General features: G+C 59.4%; 8 protein-coding genes across 8 annotated transcripts; 5 read left to right on the top strand and 3 right to left on the bottom strand.

The window, feature by feature from the left end:
* Positions 1–208: 208 nt before the first annotated feature.
* Positions 209–1,349, bottom strand: A1Q1_05780 (uncharacterized protein; the record flags this gene model as incomplete). Its single annotated transcript, XM_014320989.1, has 2 exons — positions 209–1,256; positions 1,303–1,349. 2 exons carry the CDS (start codon positions 1,347–1,349, stop codon positions 209–211), a joined length of 1,095 nt encoding a protein of 364 aa, XP_014176464.1.
* A 2,086-nt stretch (positions 1,350–3,435) lies between these two features.
* Positions 3,436–5,818, top strand: A1Q1_05779 (uncharacterized protein; the record flags this gene model as incomplete). The annotated part of the gene is made up of 7 exons (XM_014320988.1): positions 3,436–3,828; positions 3,867–4,161; positions 4,211–4,507; positions 4,560–4,806; positions 4,871–4,986; positions 5,178–5,245; positions 5,294–5,818. 7 exons carry the CDS (start codon positions 3,436–3,438, stop codon positions 5,816–5,818), a joined length of 1,941 nt encoding a protein of 646 aa, XP_014176463.1.
* A 2,906-nt stretch (positions 5,819–8,724) lies between these two features.
* Positions 8,725–9,974, top strand: A1Q1_05778 (Alternative oxidase; the record flags this gene model as incomplete). The annotated part of the gene is made up of 2 exons (XM_014320987.1): positions 8,725–8,938; positions 8,986–9,974. 2 exons carry the CDS (start codon positions 8,725–8,727, stop codon positions 9,972–9,974), a joined length of 1,203 nt encoding a protein of 400 aa, XP_014176462.1.
* Positions 9,975–10,325: 351 nt separating this feature from the next.
* On the bottom strand, positions 10,326–11,213 carry A1Q1_05777 (uncharacterized protein; the record flags this gene model as incomplete). Its single annotated transcript, XM_014320986.1, has 1 exon — positions 10,326–11,213. The coding sequence occupies one exon, from the start codon at positions 11,211–11,213 to the stop codon at positions 10,326–10,328; it is 888 nt and encodes a 295-aa protein (XP_014176461.1).
* Positions 11,214–11,258: 45 nt separating this feature from the next.
* Positions 11,259–11,729, bottom strand: A1Q1_05776 (uncharacterized protein; the record flags this gene model as incomplete). The annotated part of the gene is made up of 1 exon (XM_014320985.1): positions 11,259–11,729. One exon carries the CDS (start codon positions 11,727–11,729, stop codon positions 11,259–11,261), a length of 471 nt encoding a protein of 156 aa, XP_014176460.1.
* An 877-nt stretch (positions 11,730–12,606) lies between these two features.
* A1Q1_05775 (uncharacterized protein) lies at positions 12,607–14,673 on the top strand (the record flags this gene model as incomplete). The annotated part of the gene is made up of 2 exons (XM_014320984.1): positions 12,607–14,472; positions 14,569–14,673. The coding sequence occupies 2 exons, from the start codon at positions 12,607–12,609 to the stop codon at positions 14,671–14,673; spliced, it is 1,971 nt and encodes a 656-aa protein (XP_014176459.1).
* Positions 14,674–15,946: 1,273 nt separating this feature from the next.
* On the top strand, positions 15,947–16,327 carry A1Q1_05774 (uncharacterized protein; the record flags this gene model as incomplete). Its single annotated transcript, XM_014320983.1, has 1 exon — positions 15,947–16,327. One exon carries the CDS (start codon positions 15,947–15,949, stop codon positions 16,325–16,327), a length of 381 nt encoding a protein of 126 aa, XP_014176458.1.
* A 1,388-nt stretch (positions 16,328–17,715) lies between these two features.
* A1Q1_05773 (flavohemoprotein) lies at positions 17,716–19,043 on the top strand (the record flags this gene model as incomplete). Its single annotated transcript, XM_014320982.1, has 2 exons — positions 17,716–17,904; positions 17,994–19,043. The coding sequence occupies 2 exons, from the start codon at positions 17,716–17,718 to the stop codon at positions 19,041–19,043; spliced, it is 1,239 nt and encodes a 412-aa protein (XP_014176457.1).
* Positions 19,044–19,702: the final 659 nt, after the last annotated feature.

Genomic DNA, 19,702 nt, shown 5'->3' with positions numbered 1-19,702 from the left:
AGTTCTCACGCTCAGATTCCTTGCTGCAGCTCAGAAGTTATCACCAGGTTACTTTGCATTAAAAACGCGCTACAGAAAATATGAAGTGGGGTGGCGAAGAAGAAGGAAAAATAGTCCATCAGACAACAAATGCTTGGGAGAGTGGTGATACTCTCGTGAATGTGCGCGACCATGGAGAGCCGCGCGCGCGTCACACCGTTGATGCTGCTTAGAGGAAAGCAACGAACAAGCCGACGAGAGCGGCGGCGGCGACGGCACCCTTGAGGGTGACCTTGCCGGCCGACGACTTGGCGTGGTCGGCACCGGCACCAGCGGCGGCCTTGGCGGACGACGAAGGAGCAGCGTCAGACGACTTGGAGAGGGGAGCGACGGGGCCAGTGTGGGCGGCCGAAGCGGGGCCGGGGCCAGCGTTGGAGGGCTTGCCAGAGGGGACGGGGGCGGCAGAGCCAGAGGGCTTGGGGGCACCAGAGGCAGAGCCGGTGGGGGCAGGAGCGCCAGAGGCAGAGGCAGAGCCACCAGAGGGAGCGGGGGCACCAGAGGCAGAGCCAGAGGGAGCGGGGGCGCCAGAGGCCGAGGCAGAGGCAGAGGCCGAGTCCGAGGTGGGGGGAGCCGAAGCAGAGGCAGACTCAGTGGAGCCGCCGCCAGTGTTCTTGGGCTTCTCACCAGAGGGCACGGTAACGCCGACGCCGACCTGGCCGCCGTAGGGCTTGTTGTCGGGCTTCTCGCAGAGGCCAGCGAGGGCAGTGCCGAGAGTGTTGTCGTTCTGGATGAGGGGAATGAACTTCTTGCCCTCATAGAAGACAGTACCGAGACAGGGGGTGCACATGGAGCCGTCGGCAAGGGCAGTGGCGGCGGACATGAAGCCGTTCATGTCGTTGAGGAGCGAGCCGGCAAAGGAGATCGAGGCAGTCTTGCCGGTCTTCTGGGCAAAGTTCTGAAGGACCTCGATGATACACGACTGGCCGTCATCCTTCTTGGCACAGATGGCGTCGTAGAAGTCGCCGTAGTGGTCCTTGATCGAGAAGAGGGTGTCGACAATGGGCGAGTGCTGGTCACCACAGACGGGCTGGAGCTGGTCGCCGAGGGGCTGGAGGTCCGCAGACTGGCAGGGGGCGGCACCACAGATCTGCTTGATCCAGCCGTCGAGGACGGGGGTGACGTCGGAGTCGGCGCTGCCCGAGAGGATGGGGGCGAGGGCAGTGAGGTGGAGACACTGAGCGCTGAGGAGGGCGGGGAGGGCAGCCTGCTTGCACTGACTGGTGATGTTAGCCACTGAAAGGAAAAGTGCCACGCCACACTTACGCAGAGACGTTGCCGAGAAGGGCGTCAAGGGGTCCGAGGGAGGCCATTGTTGCTGATTGAGGTTTTGAGGATTAAGGAGGGTGAGAGTACAGGAGACTGTAGAGAAACAAGAGCTCAAGAGTGGAGTGAGGAAAAGACAGAGAATCGACGAGCAGAGCGCTCTAATATACCTGTTGATCGATGGTAGCGGAGAGCAGGTTTTCCTCTCGTCTGCAGCCTGTCGGCGGTGCAGGACCTGCACCAGAGAGCAACAGAGCTAGTCACAGATCGCTAGATCGTGCAGGAGGCGCCCATGGTGCGGTACCGGGTTGCCGGCGACCTTGCTAGCCGTTGCAGTGAGTACAGCGTAGGACGAGTGGTTGCCCCAAATTAGGTTGGGGGGGTTGGAGGTGCTGTGGCCAACCCCGAAGAGAGTGCCTTGCTTAGACTGGCCCACAACAGGGACGTCGCCGTAGAACAGTGAGCTAGTCGCAAGATAGCTCGATCTGCTCTTTGAAAGGGGACAAGAGCACGGGGTGCCCAGGTGCTGCGCAAAGCGTCGTACATCCCGGCCCGGGGGCTGGAGCGCTGCCGCCGCCGCCGTCTCTGACTCGAAGGCGGGTCACAGAAACCAAAGCCTGCGAGCTAATGGATCAGCTAATGATCCGGCCTAAGCGAGCAACGGTGGGCCAGGATTCGGGCTCGTAGGCCGCGCTGGCCCTGCTGACCGCGTTGGCCGAAATAGTGCTGTGGTGAGCCTAAAGACGTACTTGGAGGCTTGGCGCGACGGCTGTGGTGGTCTCGATGCTGGGCTACCATGCGGTTCCCCGGTGGACGTCGGGATGCCGAAGGAGCAGAATGAGTGCATCAGTGGCGCGGAATGGGCCTAAAAGTCAGCAGACGCTTCACTGGCGCGCACCACTGTGACGCTCAGCTGGCGGGCACTCTGCCCGGCGGATGGTGGGTGTCGGACTAGTGCTGCGCTAAGTCCACGCCCCGTCGTCAGTCCATGCAGACCTGCAGAACGTAAGCCCTCGACTGCAAAGCTTCTCTCGATCGAGCTAGATTCCTTCGGGGACCCATGCATGGTACGCGAGCTAGTGCAGCTCTTCCAACCAAGCGGGCTAAGCCGCCCCGGATCCAGACACCCAAACACGATGCACGCAGGAGTAGATGTCGCTGCGGCGCTGCGTGTGGAAGAGGGGTCGGTCCGAGTCACATCCGGAGTCGCCTAGTTGGGTTAGGAAAGGAAGGTCAGGCCGATAACGCGTCGGTACGCCTGATCCAGAGTTGGTCTGGCCGTGGAGAACAAGCGCGCTGATCATGTGCGGACGGAGCGCCGCAGCAGAGGTTAGCACCAGTTGGGTTGCTCGCCCGATGCACCCCCGCACTGTTTTGCTGCCAGATGATCCGGGGATGTGGGGGTCCGGGATCCATGGACCGGTTCATCCGGGTTAGGTTTGCTAGGTAGGTCCATTGCAATCCATGTTCGCTAGCGCTGAAAAGCATGACAAGCGGCCATCTGCGTCATCATGCTCACCGCCTTGTGACCCACGCAGGATAGCGCGTCCCGGCCATGCCGAACTATTCGCAACACGCTAGTGTAGCAGTAGTCCAGGAGCCGCCCCTCCCGGGAGGTGGGGGCATAGCGGCACGTACCAGGCGGGCTGTATTTGGAACGCGACCTGTGGGATGTGCAGTGCATGCATACGCGCGCCGCTGCAATCATCCACCTGCGCGACCATGTCGAGGAGATCACGACAAGAACACTGTGGGCAACGAGCAAGCGAGAGGTGATGGGGAAGGTGGTTGATGTGGTTGCAACAGCCTGGGTGAATTTGGTGGTGCCTGTGACGCCGCGGAGATCAGCGAAAACAACAGCCTCCACTTTCACTTCCACCAACTTCGCCTTCCCCGCTCATGTCCAGGACACTTCCAACCATCATCACCCTGCGGCAGCTCGAGGCCACTGTGCCTCTTGCTCCAGCCGCGGGACTGACATGGAGCGACGATGGCCAGTGTGCGTTAGTCATGAGGGACAGAGTCATCATTGCTGTGAGTATGGTCGTGGTCTGCAGCTAACGACAGACACCATACTTGACCTCGACCTTCCCTGCCCCGACCATCCCTCTCGACTCGTCTATCGCAAAGGGAATGAAGGCTGTCAGAGGAGGAAACCAGTCTGACGACTCTGACAACGACATGGATGTCGATGAGCCGCGGCAACCGCATCGCAACCTGAAACGAGCTCATGGCGGAGAAGTCAAATTCTGGATCTCTGGCGTAGAGTTTGACAAGTCGACGGAGAAGGAGGAAGCATACGGATGGACCAACGTTGGGGGTGGGTGGAACTCGTTGGGGCACTGGCTGACCGCAGACGAGGTCACTGGCATGATCACGGAGAAGGAGCGAGGTGTCCGGGCAGCAGTCTGGTCACCCTCTGGTATGGGGAAGAACGCAGGCAGCCTGCTGGCGGTGCTTAGCAACACGTTTCAGGTCTCGCCGTTTGCTCCGGGTTTGGACCCATACCGAACAGAGCTTGTCGAGGTGAGATTTTGCTTGACGGACATCTGAGTTGACCTCAGATCGCGGATGTCACGCTAGAGACTCGGAAGAGACTGCCGGAAGACGAGCAGGAGCAGCTCACTGCGTGGGGAATGCTGAGGCTGCGAGCCATGTGTGTGGCATGGTCAGAGTTTATTCCTGTGCAAAGCATGATCGGAGAAGACGGTAGTCTGCTGGCGATCGCCAACCGCGCAGGCGGGGTGGACTTTTGGAGCTACGCCGGCTCCAAACTCACGCACGTGGGGGAGATCGCCATCAGTCGTCCATGGGTCTCGCGTATGAGCTGGTCCGGCTGGACATTGGAGGACGATGCCTGTGAGAACAGCTTGGTAAACTTCGCTGACGTCAGGTTTCGCATCACTAGCTCTGGCTGCGACCGACGGATCCATCTCCACGGTCAATGTTAGGAGAAGCGCAGTCGAGGGCAAGTGGGACATTGAGGTCGAGGACCCGCACGAGGTCTTTCCCGCCGACAAGCGGCTGGCCACGTTCATCAAGTGGGTCAAGACAGGCTACCCCAACAATCCAGCTCCGCAAGAGAACATGCTTGTCTGGTGCAGGCCGGGCACCGTTCACATGGCCACCCAGAAGGGCATCACCGAAGTTCGCCTGGAGCGAGTGGGCAACTGGGCTGGATGTAATGCGCTCGATCCTTGCATTGGTATGTGCGACTCAGTATGCGAGACTGATGCCTCCAGGACTGCACGTTACAGCCCCCGACACCTTGACCGTTGTCCTCTCGTCGCTGACCTACCATGTCATCGAACACATCACATCGAAGCCGGCATTGGCACCTCTTGATTCGTTGCGGTCAACACTGTCATCACGAGACATCGCTCTCGAGGGCTTCCGCAACCGCAGACGCAAGTACAACTATGCGTCTGACCGTGAGTTGACGACTCACGCCGTCGGGTGGGATGCGATGGATGCCTCTGGCGACATCGTATCGTTCTTGGATGAGTAGGTCGGGTCTATGCCTCAGAGCTGATATTGCCAGGCCGATTCCCTTCCACAATCTCGACAGTGCTACAGACGTGCATCGCGTGACAGACTTCATCGTGGCCAACCTTCAGACATCAGCGCAAGAGCCGAAGGATCTGACCAAAGAGCTCGCTCGCATCATTGAGCACCCTCCTGATCGTAAGTTGCGTTTCATCTCTGGTAGCTGACAGGCAGTGCTGTTCTACTCTCCTCTGGCGGTTCTAATGCCGCAACTCTTGCTCATTCTGACATCGGATGTCGACCCGATCCCACATCTTCTACTGGATGTCGTTTCCGCCCCACCGCGGGATATGAACACGGAGGCTGAACCGGCAGCTGATCCTATCAAGTCATTGATGACGGCCGTTTGGGGTCATCGCCCGTTGGACGTGAACCGCTTGCGCTACGTTCTTGCGCAGTGGGTGCAGGTGAGTTGAGGCGGACTAGGCTTAGCTGACGAACGCAGCGGACATTCCCAGCCGTGAGCAGCGAGTTTGGCGTGGTCGTGAGCACGTACTTTGAGGCGCTGCAGCGACTCACTGCTGCCATTCAACTGAACTGGGCATCCAAGCGTAAGGGCGATCTCGGTAAGCTCGACGCACAGTACCTGCGCAATTTAGCCACTGTTGCGGGCAGCAGCCAGGACTTGCCCGAGTCTCTGCGGGTCCCTGCAGAGGGAGATGACGCTGGTGATCCATGCCCTGCATGCGGCAGTGTCGTTCCTCCTGGCCAAGGCGCCTGCATCAAGGGACACAAATGGGGTGAGAATCTAGTACTTTGGGATCAAGCTAACAAATCAGAACGGTGCTCCGTCACGCATCTCCTCATCACCACGCCTGAGTGCCGGCTGTGTACCATCTGCCCTGCCGTCGCCCTACTCCCACGTAGCCTTGGGGGCGAGGAGAGCGAGGGCGATGCGCTTGTGCAGAGCGCGCTCGAGGCTGCGGCCGCCTGCCTCATGTGCGGTGGCCGCTGGGCGAAGCCAGCATAGAGCACCTGCGACCCAAACATGCCAGAGTGTCAAACGTGGGCAGCTAACAGTCGTTAGTGGGACAGCTGTAGATCACGGGAATGCAATCGGTGCAGGTGCTGGAATCAGCTGGTCCACCTGGACAACGTAGGGCCCGCGCATGCCCAGCCCGTGACTTGTTGCAGCCCGGCTCGAGCTGACCCATAGTACCAGCCCCCGGTCCAAGTAGGATGCGAGCATCACAGCCGTCTGACTAGCCGAGAGCGAGTCGAGCCGGGTGGCGCGGTCGTCAGAGCGTCAGTGCACCTCCGCCGGAGTTGTCGAGCGCGACCCTCCCCTGTGCGGAGCGTTGCGTGCGGACTGGCCCAGCGGCCCTCGTTTTCACCGAGTACAGGGCCGCGATAGTGGACCGCGGGTTGCGGCGAATGCCTTCGAGTGCCAAGCAGGCCTACAAGAGATTCCATGCTGTCTCCAAACGCTCCTCGATACTTAGGATATCTTAACCCTTTGTTGACATCTTGTTCCTGTGGTGTGACTAAGGCCTGAGTTGCAGCGGTACCGAGCAACCGGCTCCCAGACTTTGCACTACGGCCCACTTCCGGATGTGTTTCGACGCCTCCCGGCTTCTGACGTCTGCCTTCTCCCATGCTCTCGAGTGGCTCCTGACATGGGAAGAGGTACAAGTCAGTATGACTCACGAAACGCAGGGCGGAGCCGGGAATCGGGGGATTATTGCCTCTGTTCAGCTAAGCCAAGACCAAATCGCCCGGCTGGCCCAGACCTGGAATGCACGCTAGCCTACCTGGTCTTAGCCGTTCGTCACTTGCTGCGCAGAACTCCCCAACAAACTCTATGCTTAGTCTGCTTTGCATTCACCAGACCCATCTATCTCCCCTCTGTTCTTGAGCAGTCCCGGCGGAGGAGGACTATTAGGCTCCGGACCGGGATTCCGTTAGTCTGCTCACTAGTCCGAGCACTAGTCATGTTCCGCCTTCTGCGTGGGGCCCTTCGCACCGGATGGTCCTGGGGCACCTGGGGTCCTTAGCCCGGGCATCTGGAGACAGCCGGAGACTCATGAACCATGAAATGCATGCGAAACGCACATCAATAAAGGCCATGGAGCTCCTTTGTGATCGGGTCGAACGCTTTGCCGGTGATGTGCGCCGCAGTCGCACATCGGACGTCGACCAACCAGCATTGCCAGAGTTGCCGGATCGTGTGAGCTGGTGTGAACTACAGCATGGAGCACCAGCCAGCCGGTCGAGCCGGCGCATTGACACTCAGGACAGTGATAGGCAGCAGCCGCAGAATACTGCGCACAGCCGTCTAACCCTTGCTGCAACAGCCGCAGCGGGCTGATAACAGCGTGCTCACCGTTGAGCGCGAGGCCTTCTCTGACCGTGTCGAGCTCGTTGTTCGCTTGCCGATAGTCCTCGGAGTGCCATTCTGCACAGCCTGAAACTCACACCAACACTCGCAGAGGCGATGCGACCCACTGCTTCTAGCGTCTGCCATGCATGTCATATGTCATAGTCTTCACTGGAAGACACTCGCGAACTCTGGCGATTGCTGGGTGCGGGCGAGCGCCACGAATCTATTCCTGGCCCGATAGACCTCCATCCGTCCGCGCGCGTATCAGAAACTTTCCACCGCGTCTACGAAGAACTCCGTCGATCTGTAACAGCTGTCTGTCATGTCTGGTGGCTGCAGCCACTCCGTCCATGGCAGACGCCGCCGACTCCGAATCGCTCTTGCGGCAGTGGCGGAGATGCGGAGATTCAGCACTGCGGCCCTGCGTCGGCCGCGCGCCGTACGTCCCTCGTCCCTCGGCACAGGACACGGCACGCCCTGACTCCGCAACCTCCGCAGACTCCGCAGAACTCTCGCAGGCTTTTGCAAGGCTCTGTCGCGCAATCTCACTGGTAATGTCGATCCGATAACCTGAACGTCCCTGGGCGCCTCTCAATTGTGTGATTCCAGAGATCAAAGTCGAGACCCGGATTGTCTAATCAACACCTGCGACAGATCTTCACACAACGCAGGAGATTGCGACTGACATGACTTGGCATGACGTCCATGACCACTGATGTTGAGAGACCACATGACTGTGATAACTTACGAACTGAGCGCAGCGACAGGAGCTTTCGGTACCGAAAGGCAAGCGAAATAGAAACGTGCGAACTGGAGCTCGACGAGCCTCAAGTCTGCGAGAGACTTTCGCCCTCTCGGAAAGACAATTTGGCATGGCTAACGCCTGCTTAGTACCCGCTGACAGCTTCCCTTGCTCGGCGGGACGACGATTTGGTATCTCTGCTCCGAGCTGTGGGTGACACTTGCATGCATAACCGACGTTCTTTCGGCGGTTGAGCGTAAGCGACAGATCTGGCGGTGCAGTATCTGTTATTCCCACCCGGGACGTTCCGGGCTCTCTCCGAGAGAGCCCCAGCATCTCCCACCGTACGCTGGCATGGCCCACCGTAGCGGTCCCGGGAACTTCCGATGGGTACGGCGTACGCGGCGCACAGTTACTAATTCGCAGGCTCGAGAGTTAGTAATCAGGACTAATTCGAGCAGGCACGCGCAGGCACAAGAATCCTAATGGCGTCCAGGCGGTGAATTAGGGTTGCCGAGTGAGTCACTGATGTCATTTGCCGCCGGTAGCTGAAGCACGGTTCGGAATGCATCACGCGCTACACCCGAACAGCTCTTCTCAGCAGCGTTCAGCAAGACATTTGGCATCGAGCAGACTCCTTGACTCAGCAATCGGTGGGACAAAGGCCGGCATCGGATGATAAGACATTCCGAGCAGTGCAGAGTATATAACGACGACCTCGACGACGAGCTGCCACCCACACCCAACCACAACAACACAACTCAACTACAACCACTACTCAACCCAGCCCAAACCACAACCGACAATGTCGACGATGATGGTTCGCCCCGGCATCCGCCTCATGGGCCGGATGCCTACCTCTACTCTTCTTAGGGCATCGACCCCCCTCCCCCTCCGCCACCTCTCGACCACGATCCCCCGCTACGAGCCCAGCAACGCTCTCATGCCCAAGACGGTCGAGCGGGACGAGCAGCGCGGCCCAATTGTGGGCACGACCGGTCCTGGCGCTGACGGTCCTCACCCGAGTGGTACGTCTTCCCCCTCCTTCCAGTTGTTACAGCCACTGACACCTCAGAACGCATCGAACCCGTTGCGACGGTGACCCACGACCACGGCAACTGGACGATGATGAACCCGATCTACACCGAGCCCGAACTCGACTGCGTCAAGGTCGTCGGCCGCGAGCCGGTGACCGTCGGCGACAAGGCGGCGCACGGCATGGTCAAGATGCTCCGCCGCCTCTTCGACATGTTCTCGGGCTACATTGCCAAGGACGTGCCCGCCAGCGTCCTGAAGGAGAACCCGAACGCGATCGCCGAGCTGCGCAAGTCCGGCGAGCTTCTCAGCGACAAGGACTGGATGACCCGCATCATCCTCCTGGAGAGTATCGCGGGCGTCCCTGGCATGGTGGGCGGCACGCTTCGTCATCTGAGGAGTCTGCGTCTGCTCCGCCGCGATGGTGGCTGGATCCACACCCTCCTCGAGGAGGCCGAGAACGAGCGCATGCACCTGCTCACGTTCCTCACGGTCGCTCAGCCAGGATGGTTCACGCGCGCCCTCGTCATGGCCGGCCAGGGAGTGTTCTACCCCATGTTCTTCCTCACGTACCTCGTTGCTCCTAAGCTTGCGCACCGCTTCGTCGGCGCGCTCGAGGAGGAGGCGGTGAGGACATACTCGCACTGCATCAACGACGTGGAGAAGGGCTTCGTCCCCGAATGGACGGACAAGCCCGCCCCCCAGATCGCTATCGACTACTGGCGCCTCAAGCCCAATGCCTCGCTCCTCGATGTCATCAAGGCCGTCCGCGCCGACGAGGCCACGCACCGCTTCGTGAACCACTCCCTCGCCGATCTCGACCAAACCCGCGACTTTAACCCATTCGCGCTCGCTGAGGCGCCTGCCGAGATCCGCGGCACCAAGTTCGGCTTCACCCGTGACGAGAGCGCCCAGTTTGCCGTCGAGAGCCAGCGCAAGCTCCTTGGCCAGTCGCACGGCGGTATCAGCCCCCCCAAGGAGAAGGACGAGGTCGAGGGCCAGAACAGCAAGAAGGTCGAGACCGAGTAATATCCTCATCAAAAGCATTCAACCGCCCCCGCCCCCCCCACATATTAACATACCCTTGCATTCAACCACTCCCACAAACATTGATTCCATCGCATGTAGTAAAGACTATGTAACAAAAGTGTGTATCCCGATCAAGGTTAGCGGTTGCATTCGTGGCAGAGGGTGAGTGTGGCACCATCACTTGCAGCCTCGGCAGGTGTCCAGTTCGCTGTTTGCTTTATTGCAGCGTCGTTCTCAGCAAGACATACATATCTCAAGCTACGAGGTTTGAAAGACAAGGATGGAGTGTTTCGCTAAGCCCAGTGTGCCAGCAATTGCGGTTAGGCAGCTGCATGCTGGTGCACAAGTCGCTCACGCTTCGTTCGCCATCGAGTCGAGCCAAGGACGCATCTCCCTCTCGCTGAGTGCATCCTCCCATTCGCCAGTCTTGATCCACTCCTGCATCGTGAGGAACTTGATCTCGAGAGGACGCTTCTCGCGGATCTGCTCCCACTTGACGGCTTGCATGAAGTGCTCTTCGGCAGTTGCGTGCGTTGCCTCGCCAGATCGGAGGCGCTCGGCATACTTCTGGCTGCGCAAGTAGTGCGGCGGCATGAAGGCGACAGCGTTGACGATCGTGATGCCCATGGGCTCGTCGCCTTCGGTGACGTGCCGACTCAGCCCCAGGGCGAGATCGCGCATCATCCAGTCCGAGAAGCGACAGCCGTACACGTTGCCGGCCGAATCGTCGAGCTTCTTGTACGACTCCCAGACCGAGTTGTCGGAGTCTTCCGTGGTCTCAGAGTCGGAAAGGGGGTGGAAGTGCTTGCGGGGAGGCTTCCACTCCTTCTCGGGCGACTTGGTCCAGAATACAAGCGTGATGAAGCGGGCGGCATGGAAGGGCGCACCTCCCCACATCATCGCGTTCGGCGCCGAGCTTGACGCCTCGCTGGAGATGCTATGATTGCAAATGCCACTGTTGCAGCGCCGCTCGTCAATGCCAGCGTAGTACTCGTCGTTTTCGGACATCACAATGCAGTCAGGTGGAACAATGCCGATGATCTTCTTCGGGTGGTCTTCCTGCTTGCTGATTGAGTCGGGAAGGTGCACCGTTGAGCGAGCAAGGAAGGGGAGACTGCGGATGACGAGGGTCCGGCACCTCAAGTCGATGTACGCCTTCTCGAGGAAGAAGCAGCTGGCGTACGGGGCGGGGTGCTTCCACTTTTCGTCGAGGGGATCGTACACGAACGGGAACGTCATGACCTCGGGCGGAGGCAAGGGTGGGTAAGAGTCGTGGTGGACGTACTAATCCCACTCGTCGTCGCTCCGGAACCACCCAAAGCCTTTGAGCGACATGCTCAGCACATCGAGATCGAACTTGAGCTTGTTGGGGATGAGATAATAGAAAGCACGGCACATCTCTGAGGAGTGAAGAGAGACGTCGAGGCGGCGCACTCGAGAGGCGAGGAGGTGCTGCTCGTCTTCGGTGAGATGAGGACTGTCGATGTTGGGGTTCTTGAGGAAAGGAGCAGCATTGTTGGCACCGGGGAAGAGAGGTCCGAATTGGGTGAAGACGCCATGGCGATACGTCAAGGGTTGGGCGACCAGCCTGAAGAAGGAGTTGACCTTGACAATGCGGCGAAGGTCGTTGACATTGAGATGCTCAAAAGCTTTGAAAAGCAATTCGGCAGGAAGGGCAGGGACAGTAGCCGCCGATTGGCCGTCAACACCACTGCCGGTGGGGTGGTTATGACAAGTTGTTTGGGGGACGGTCATGATGCAAGAAACAAGTAGTTGGCTTGAGGAAGATGAGTGCAAGCAGAAGGTGCCAAGAAAGTGGAGCGATGGAGCAAAGGTGGGAGAGAAGATCACACGCTTCGCTTTGACAGTCATATATGGCGTGGGGCGCGACTGTGCCTGTGCCCTCCCCCCGATTGCGTGTTTTCGCGGCGCAGCACCCGGAACGAGAACTATGCAGCTGTGCATCAATCCTCCAAGCTCTGCAAAGCCTGTGAAGCTGCGTGGCAGCGTCACGGTGCTGCGACATCACCAGCATCTCGCAGTAGAGGGCATCACTCTACTGAGCACCTTGACTCTTGCGACCATGATCCCGCACATCTGCCAACGCCCTTGCGGCCGGAGTTCTTGAATTTTGGTCAGCTCCACCGTCAGTATCACCATCAGTATCGCCGCAAGTATCACTCCTCTACTACTCGTGCTCACTTCCACTGCGACCCGTTGCATGTTGGAGCCAGTGCGAAAACAATCAACCTCAACGTAGCCTCGACCCTCCGCATCAGTGGTCACGTGACAGTCCTCCGGATCATCGGCGCCAAGTCCGCCTCAACGGCGTCTGATAGCCGGAGCCCGACAAATCGGTTCTCAGCCCACTACAACCTCATCATCATTGCAACATCCCCGTAACCATGCCGCCGGTGCGCACAGGGAAGAACTGCGCAGGTACGCTAACCGTGGTTATGGACTAGCTGACCTCTCAGAGTGCCGAAGACTGAAGGTATGGACCGTCATCAAGTAAAAAGAGCTAACCGGCGCAGATCAAGTGCGACAGACAGGGTAGGTGCAAGGTTTGGCGGTCAGAACGCGCTAACGCGCAGTCCCATGCGCGAACTGCACGAAGCGAGGCTGCGGGGCTATGTGTCCCGGAGAGTCTCTCGCCGTCAAGGATCTCTTCGTCGAGCGCGAGAAGCTTCTTGAGCGGATCAAGGAGCTGGAAGAGAAGGTCAAGACGGGATCGACGACCTCAACAACGCCGCAAGGCCCGCAGCCGGTTCAGCCGTCCCCGATCCCAGCATCCGTGAAGGACAGCACATCAGCGGACTCCCCAGTTGCAAACTCGGGTACTCTTGTTGTCGCGAATGGCCAGTCTCGATATCTAGGTGGATCAGCCATGCCGCTCTGGCTGTCGCAAGAGGACGCCCTCGACACTCGGCCGCCTTCGCCATCAACATCCCCGGCACATGCATCGTCATCCTCCCTCTTTGGACCAGCCTCAGCTCTCACCTACGCCCAAGCATTCGCTCAGCTTCCGCCAAGAGAAGAGGGATGGCTGCTTGCGGAATCGAACTACCGGCATCTCGCGTGGGGCGGAAGCGCTCTCAGCCGGGAAGATTTCGCCGAGCTCTACGAGTCACTACAGAACACGGAGGACACGCACCTCTCTTTCCAGAAATTGGCTGCTGTGTTCATCGTGCTGGCTCTCGGCACGCTGGTGTCGCTGGAACTGCCGCTTGATGACCCTACCGGACGACACTACTTCGACATGGCACGACAGTGTCTCGTGAATGGGCGATTCCTGACGCACACGACGCTGATCGGTGTCGAGACCGTCTCCATGATGGCGCGCTATTGCTGTTACGCCGCGATGCGCCGCGGATGGGACTTGGCATGGCAGCTTCGTGGTCTGGCGATGCGCCTCATCATCTCGATGGGCCTGCATCGAGACGGCCGCACGTGGAAGTTGTCGCCACACGACCTCAACGACCGGCGGCAAGTATTCTGGGACGCTTACAGTCAGGACATCTTCCTGTCGCGATGCTGGGACCGACCACCGACTGGTATCGCCGCGGATCAGTACGACACCCAATTTCCAGACACCTGCAGCCCGTACGAACTGTACCGATACAAGCTGGCTGTGCTGGTGAAGCAGGCGCTGGATGAGAGCCTGCGCATCACCCCTTCGCCGTACTCGCGCATCGTAGAGATCTGGCAGGCCCTCGTCAAGGCGGAGGCGGATGTTCCGTTCGAACTGCGATGCCGCGCGACAACCCGTGCCATGGTGTCACGTTACACCACGACGGCTGCCGCGGACGAAGCAACCCCTGAGCCAAGCCGACGGGACGTCCGCCTTGCATTCCAGCAACATGCGCTCACGCTTGACTACTGTGCTGGTGTCTTCCTTCTCCTCCGACCCTACTTCGTGCATGCTCTCTACTCGCACCCAGAGGACCCGACGCAGTCCCCGTACGGTGACGCTTACCTTGCCGTGATCGAGCGTAGCTCCATGATGATTGCGATGCTGCGCAGCATCCACGGCCTGTACCCGCTGCTGTCAACGAGACACTGGCAGTTCTGGTCACACGCTTTCAGTGGAGCCGTATGCATGGCGACAGTGTGCATCCTCTCGCCAGGCAGTGCGCTAGTGACGCTCGCGATGACTGAGCTGGAGAGTGTGATTGCGCTTCTGCACAGCATCCTCGCATCTCTGCCCCGACCAGAGCTCAGGAAAAACCTCGCTTGGCTGCTGCAGCTGCGCGAGCGCGCGCAGGCCAAGATCAGCGCTGCTGCTGCGCCGGCGCCTTCCCCGCAGCCCGCCGAAGATGCGTTTGAGCATCTGTCGCTTGTCGGATGGCGAACACGCCTCATCCAGCTCGGCGAGGGCAGGCCCCGTGAGCCGGTTCCCAGCATGCCGGCTGCCAGCCTCCCAGAGCCAGCCGACTGGTACGACAATACACTCCTCACCAGCCGTCTCCCGGATGCAACGGGCCTTAGTCCAGACTTTGTGAGTGTGAAGTGAAGCGCAACGTTGGCGCTTTGATGCGCATATGACGGAGGAAGCTGAAAAACGTGGGCAGGAAAGCTAACGTACCAGTTGCAGCAACTGCTCGGCGCCCCGGTCGGGCAACCGTTCCCGATCGAGGACTGGAGTGCAGACCACGATAATAAGGATGCGGCGCTCGAGATGCTGGGTCTCTGGCAGTAAGGCGCCCGGCGCAGTCTCGTTGCGCAGTCTCGGTCGCCGAAGTGCGATCGGAGAGCGCCAACCGTCTTGGGAGCGCCGCAAATAGACAGATCTAGCGACTGCCTGTGTCACATGTACGATTATACGCATGGAGAGGAGTTAATGAGGACGCGCAGAGCGCGCAGCGCATGCGGCGGGGAGCTGCGGCGCTGTCATCAACGGCTGCGTGCTGTTTCACGAAGGTACGGAGTTGTCAGCTGGCGCAGCGGACGCGCATTCTGAACCCCAGCGTTGAACTTTGCATGCTCCACGAGCTTAGAGTCTGGAAGCAATGTATCGGTGGTTGTCACCAGCGACAAGCTGCGAGTCGTGCGGGGCGTCGTGAAGGTGTTGCCTGTCAGGACCTCCGGCCACCTCAAGCTTCAACGTGTTTCGAGCAGCGAAGAGTATCAAAGCATGTCGGGTTGAAACGCGTCTCTCACAGGTACACAACGCGCCCAGCTCACCGCCTCGGCAACCGGTCGCCCTGGTACGCGTTCCGAATACACTGACTCTTAGTTTCCAGACCCAACAGGTCCCGGAACAGACAGGGGCACACGACCATGTGCCTTCGATAAGATTACGGACAAAACCTTGATTGGCCGCATGCTGCATGCTGCTTGCACGTTCGCCAGGTGTGACTGCGAGATTCCAAGCAGAGCATGGAAGATACGTTTCAGAACTCGCTCGGAGAGCGCCAAACGCTCCCGTGACCCTGTCACCGTGTTCCAAGTGATTCCAATAACAGCCGCGGTCCTCGCAACCCGATTCCTCTGTCAACGTCAGCCATGCCGATCTCGACCCACATGCGGGTCCGAATAGCTGACAGATGACATAGATAGAAACCGATGGGAATCTGATCACGTAGATGAAACATCTCCACCCGCGCTCAACAACACAAAGTGACCCGGCGCAGCGGTCCTCGGCTGGCCATGATTCCCTCGACCAAGGTTCTGGTACGCATATTCGGGTCTCTCGCCCTTGTGTCTGGCCCTTGTCGCAGCCTGAGAACGGGACACATGCAACGCTGGGAAGCAAACGGGATTCGAGCTCAAGTCACAATGCACGCGTTGCAGAATACGGAGGATATATAAGAAGCTGAGATCAAGGTCTTGTCGGGCCAGCAAACGATACTCACGATCATAATGAAGTTCTCCGCTGTTGCTCTCCGTGAGTCATTGTCTTCAAACATAGCTGACAACCAGTCGTCGCCGCCGCTTCGGCCTCTGCCTCGATCCTCACCCCTCGTGACCTGATGGTTAACGCCATCGCTCCCCGCGACGGCACCGCCCAGGGCGGCGAGGCGCCCGCTGGCGAGGAGCAGAAGAACGCCGAGCTTGACAAGGTCGAGGCCGCGTGCAAGGACACCTGCAAGCCCGTCACCACGCTCTTCACGGACGAGAAGACCAAGCCCTGCGTGTCCCTCCCCGAGGACAAGCTCAAGGAGGACGCCAACTGCCGCAAGGTTTACTGCCAGGCTCTCAAGGACGTGCTCACCTGCTCCAAGTGCCAGTTCCGTGCCCTCGGCCAGGACCCCGAGTCCAACAGCGGCGCTTCTGAGTACTTCAAGCAGGTCGAGGAGCAGGAGGGCGCCAAGTGGTGCAAGGACACTGGCGTCGACCTCGCTTCCGCCTAAGCTGGCAACCCACTGCAGGTCTCAGCCTGACACCCTCAAAGTTAGTAATTTTAGTCATCCCCACCTTAACATAGAGCGAAAGTGTAGTCGATGCATCCGGGAGTCGGATCCTGGCACAACGGTGCCGAGCGGCCGTACGTCGGCTGCGTCGCTAAGATGCTCCGGCCTTTACAATCTCAGTCCCGCTGTGGAAGACAATCCGCGCGCTTCTCGTTGGTGGGCGACGCGCATTCCATAATCCCGACGCGCTGAAGCCCTGAACCGAGAAGATCTGCAGGGTCTTCTGGGGGTTGTTGCCCGGGTTGCCCGGACTTCAGAGAATTCTTTGCACGTTTACCATCGGTCACAGGGTGGTGTTAGGGAGACGTTAGGGCGGGCAACGTTTTGTGCCGAGATTTTGGGCGACTCCTCCCGACATCAACAGTCACATGCAGGTTGAAGTGTCCAAGTGATGATCAGCATTATTCAGCAAGCAAGCCTCAGCAGCCTCGCCCGTCACGGAGAACCCTGCGGGGTTGCAGTTTGCACCTCGTCCCACTGCGGAGGCCAGTCACAGGTGACTGTGCGATGGGGTAAACATTCGATATCCAGGACACAGATGGGGGGACGCAGGCCCAAGTCCGAGGTCTCCAACGGCCTCCAGCTGTCCCCAGGTACATGGCCGAGAACGAAGCAGTCCGAGCCCTGCACTGTCGAGTGGGAGAGATGCGTAACGCGTTGACGCGGATTGGACCGCCGTCAAGCCACCTCGCGTGGTTGGTGTTCACCGCTCCGACAACTGGCGACTAGCGAAAGGGACCCCAGACGACGTCCGACACGGAAAATCTTAAAGGACCCTTGTTCATACGGCCGTCATCGCTTCGGTGACTGCTACGCGCGCTCAGAGACTGCTTCAAATGCGCCATTTCTTCTGCACCTGTCACCGGAGCAAAGCTACCAGGAACCAGAGGAGGAATGCAGGAAACAGAAGAACGAGTTCAGCCGGCCCCTGTTTTTTTGCGGCGTACTCCCCGTATCGAGGTAGAGACAAAGCGAAGGTGGCGTCCCGGCGCTGATCTTCCATCGCGTTTGCGATGACACACGCCGCGCAGAATTGACGAATGTCGAGTCCGAGATTTCACGAGATTTTGTTGACACTTCCCACCCAACGCAGCGACAGGGCTAGCGCCGTCGCTTTGCAGGCCCTCGCGATGGCGTTTTGCAGCGCCGATTATAGCCACCTACGTCTATGCTTGTGGGCCCAAAGCATATCGGGGAGTTCCTGCAAGAGCCCTGGCCGGATCTGAGCAAAGGGTGCGATGATCCTGAGTTGGACGCCGCAAGGACGAGATAAAAGACAGTCAGCGACGTTGAACACCGTCCTCACCACCAACACTCACACATACATAATGCTTCGCTCGCGCACTCTGCGTCCCCAGACTCTCTCCAAGATCACTCAACTCTCCCGCACCATGGCTTCCGCTGCTGTTGTTCCCCCCGATGTTCAGCCCCTCTCCGAGGCGCACCAGGCCGCCGTCCTCGCGACCGTCCCTGCCCTCGCTGAGCACGGTCTGACCATTACCAAGCAGATGTACAAGGTAAGCGTTAGACTTACGGCTGCGCTAACATTAAGACCATGCTCTCCAACAACCCCGAGCTCCGCAACATCTTCTCGATCCCTGCCCAGAACACCGGTGTCCAGCCGGCGGCCCTCGCTGGCAGCGTTCTCGCCTACGCCCAGAACATTAAGGACCTGTCTCCGCTGACCCCCGTCGTTGTCCGCATCGCCGAGAAGCACGCCGCCCTCGGTGTCAAGCCCGAGCACTACCCCGTCGTTGCCGAGAACCTCATGGGTGCCATCGGTCACGTCCTCGGTGACGCCTTCACCCCCGACCTGCAGGAGGCGTGGTACCACGCTTACTGGCAGCTCGCCAAGATCTTCATCGACGTCGAGGCTGGTCTCTACGAGAAGGCGGCGTGGCAGGGATGGAAGGACTTTGAGGTCCGCGCCGTGCACAACGAGTCGCCCACGATCACCTCCTTCGAGCTCGTCCCCAAGGACAAGAGTATGCTGCCCCTCAAGCCCTACCTCCCCGGCCAGTTCATCACGCTCCGTGTCAACGTCCCTGAGCTTGGCTGCTACCAGAACCGCCACTACTCGCTCTCGGACTCGCCCTCCGGCGACCACTACCGTGTCACCATCAAGCGTGAGACTGGCGCCGACGCCGCTCCCGACGGACTCGTCTCCAACATCATGCACGGCCTCAAGGCTGGCGACACCGTCGAGGCCGCCTTCCCCGCCGGCAGCTTCGTTCTCCCCGAGACCGTCCCCAAGAACGTCGTCCTCATCGCCGGAGGTGTCGGCATCACCCCCAACCTCGCCATGCTGAACCAGCTCACCGCTGGTCCCGCCGAGAACTGGCCCCAGATCACCTGGGTCCACGGCGTCCGCTCCGCCCCCGAGCACGTCTTCCGCAACCACGTCGCCAAGCTTGCTGAGCAGAGCGGCGGCAAGCTCACCCAGCAGGCGTTCTACTCCAACGGCGACGACGGAGCTAACACCGGCCGCATCACCGTCGACAAGATCAAGGATTCGCTTCCCCTTGCCGACAAGGACGCCGTGTATTACGTTTGCGGCCCCGGATCCTTCATGACGGACATTGAGCGCGACCTCATCGCCGCCGGTGTCCCCAAGGAGAAGATCAACATTGAGGCTTTCCACGCTGGTGCCGCTTAGACAAATAAAAGGGATAGAAGGGCTTGACGACTTGTTTGTACGATAGATGAAGAAACCCAGTGACCACAACATGTGCCCGAGGAATTACGTAACGACGGGTCCATCGACACCTTGATCCTTTAGCCTGGGTTAGCAGTGTTTGCTTGCCATCCACTCACCCACTCTCGACTATGACAAAGGCAACGATGGACAGTTGTAGTACTGAAAAGTCGGTGGGGCTTTGTTACCGACGGCAGATCACGGAATCAGTGTAGGGGCGCAACTCTGCGACACTCACTACAGGTGACGATAGATACACAGACACGCCAGCGTGCGCTCTCCACTCTCATAAGTTTACCTTTTCGCTTCTTGCCTCGGCATCCATTGCTATGGCGCGTCCCCCTTATAGTAGCCTGTGGCCTCTGCTCCCGGCAGAGCTTCTTCTCAACGCATTCGACCGCCTGGGCTACTACGATCTTCTGAGCGTCATGATGACCAACTCGACCATGTCGGCTCTTGTCCGCCCGCTCTTTCAACGGTATGGGAAGTTGGGCGCCATCAACGTCACTTGCCCCCTGCTATCCGGCAACAACTCGAGGACAGAGCAGGAGGGGGTATGCTCGAGCTTTAGGCTTTTAGCACTCTCACCACACAGCCAAGAGGACTGCGACGGATACTGC

Source organism: Trichosporon asahii (genome assembly GCF_000293215.1).
Source record: "Trichosporon asahii var. asahii CBS 2479 unplaced genomic scaffold scaffold00075, whole genome shotgun sequence".
NCBI classification, from domain to species: domain Eukaryota; kingdom Fungi; phylum Basidiomycota; class Tremellomycetes; order Trichosporonales; family Trichosporonaceae; genus Trichosporon; species Trichosporon asahii.
This window is presented reverse-complemented; position numbering and strand designations above follow the sequence as displayed.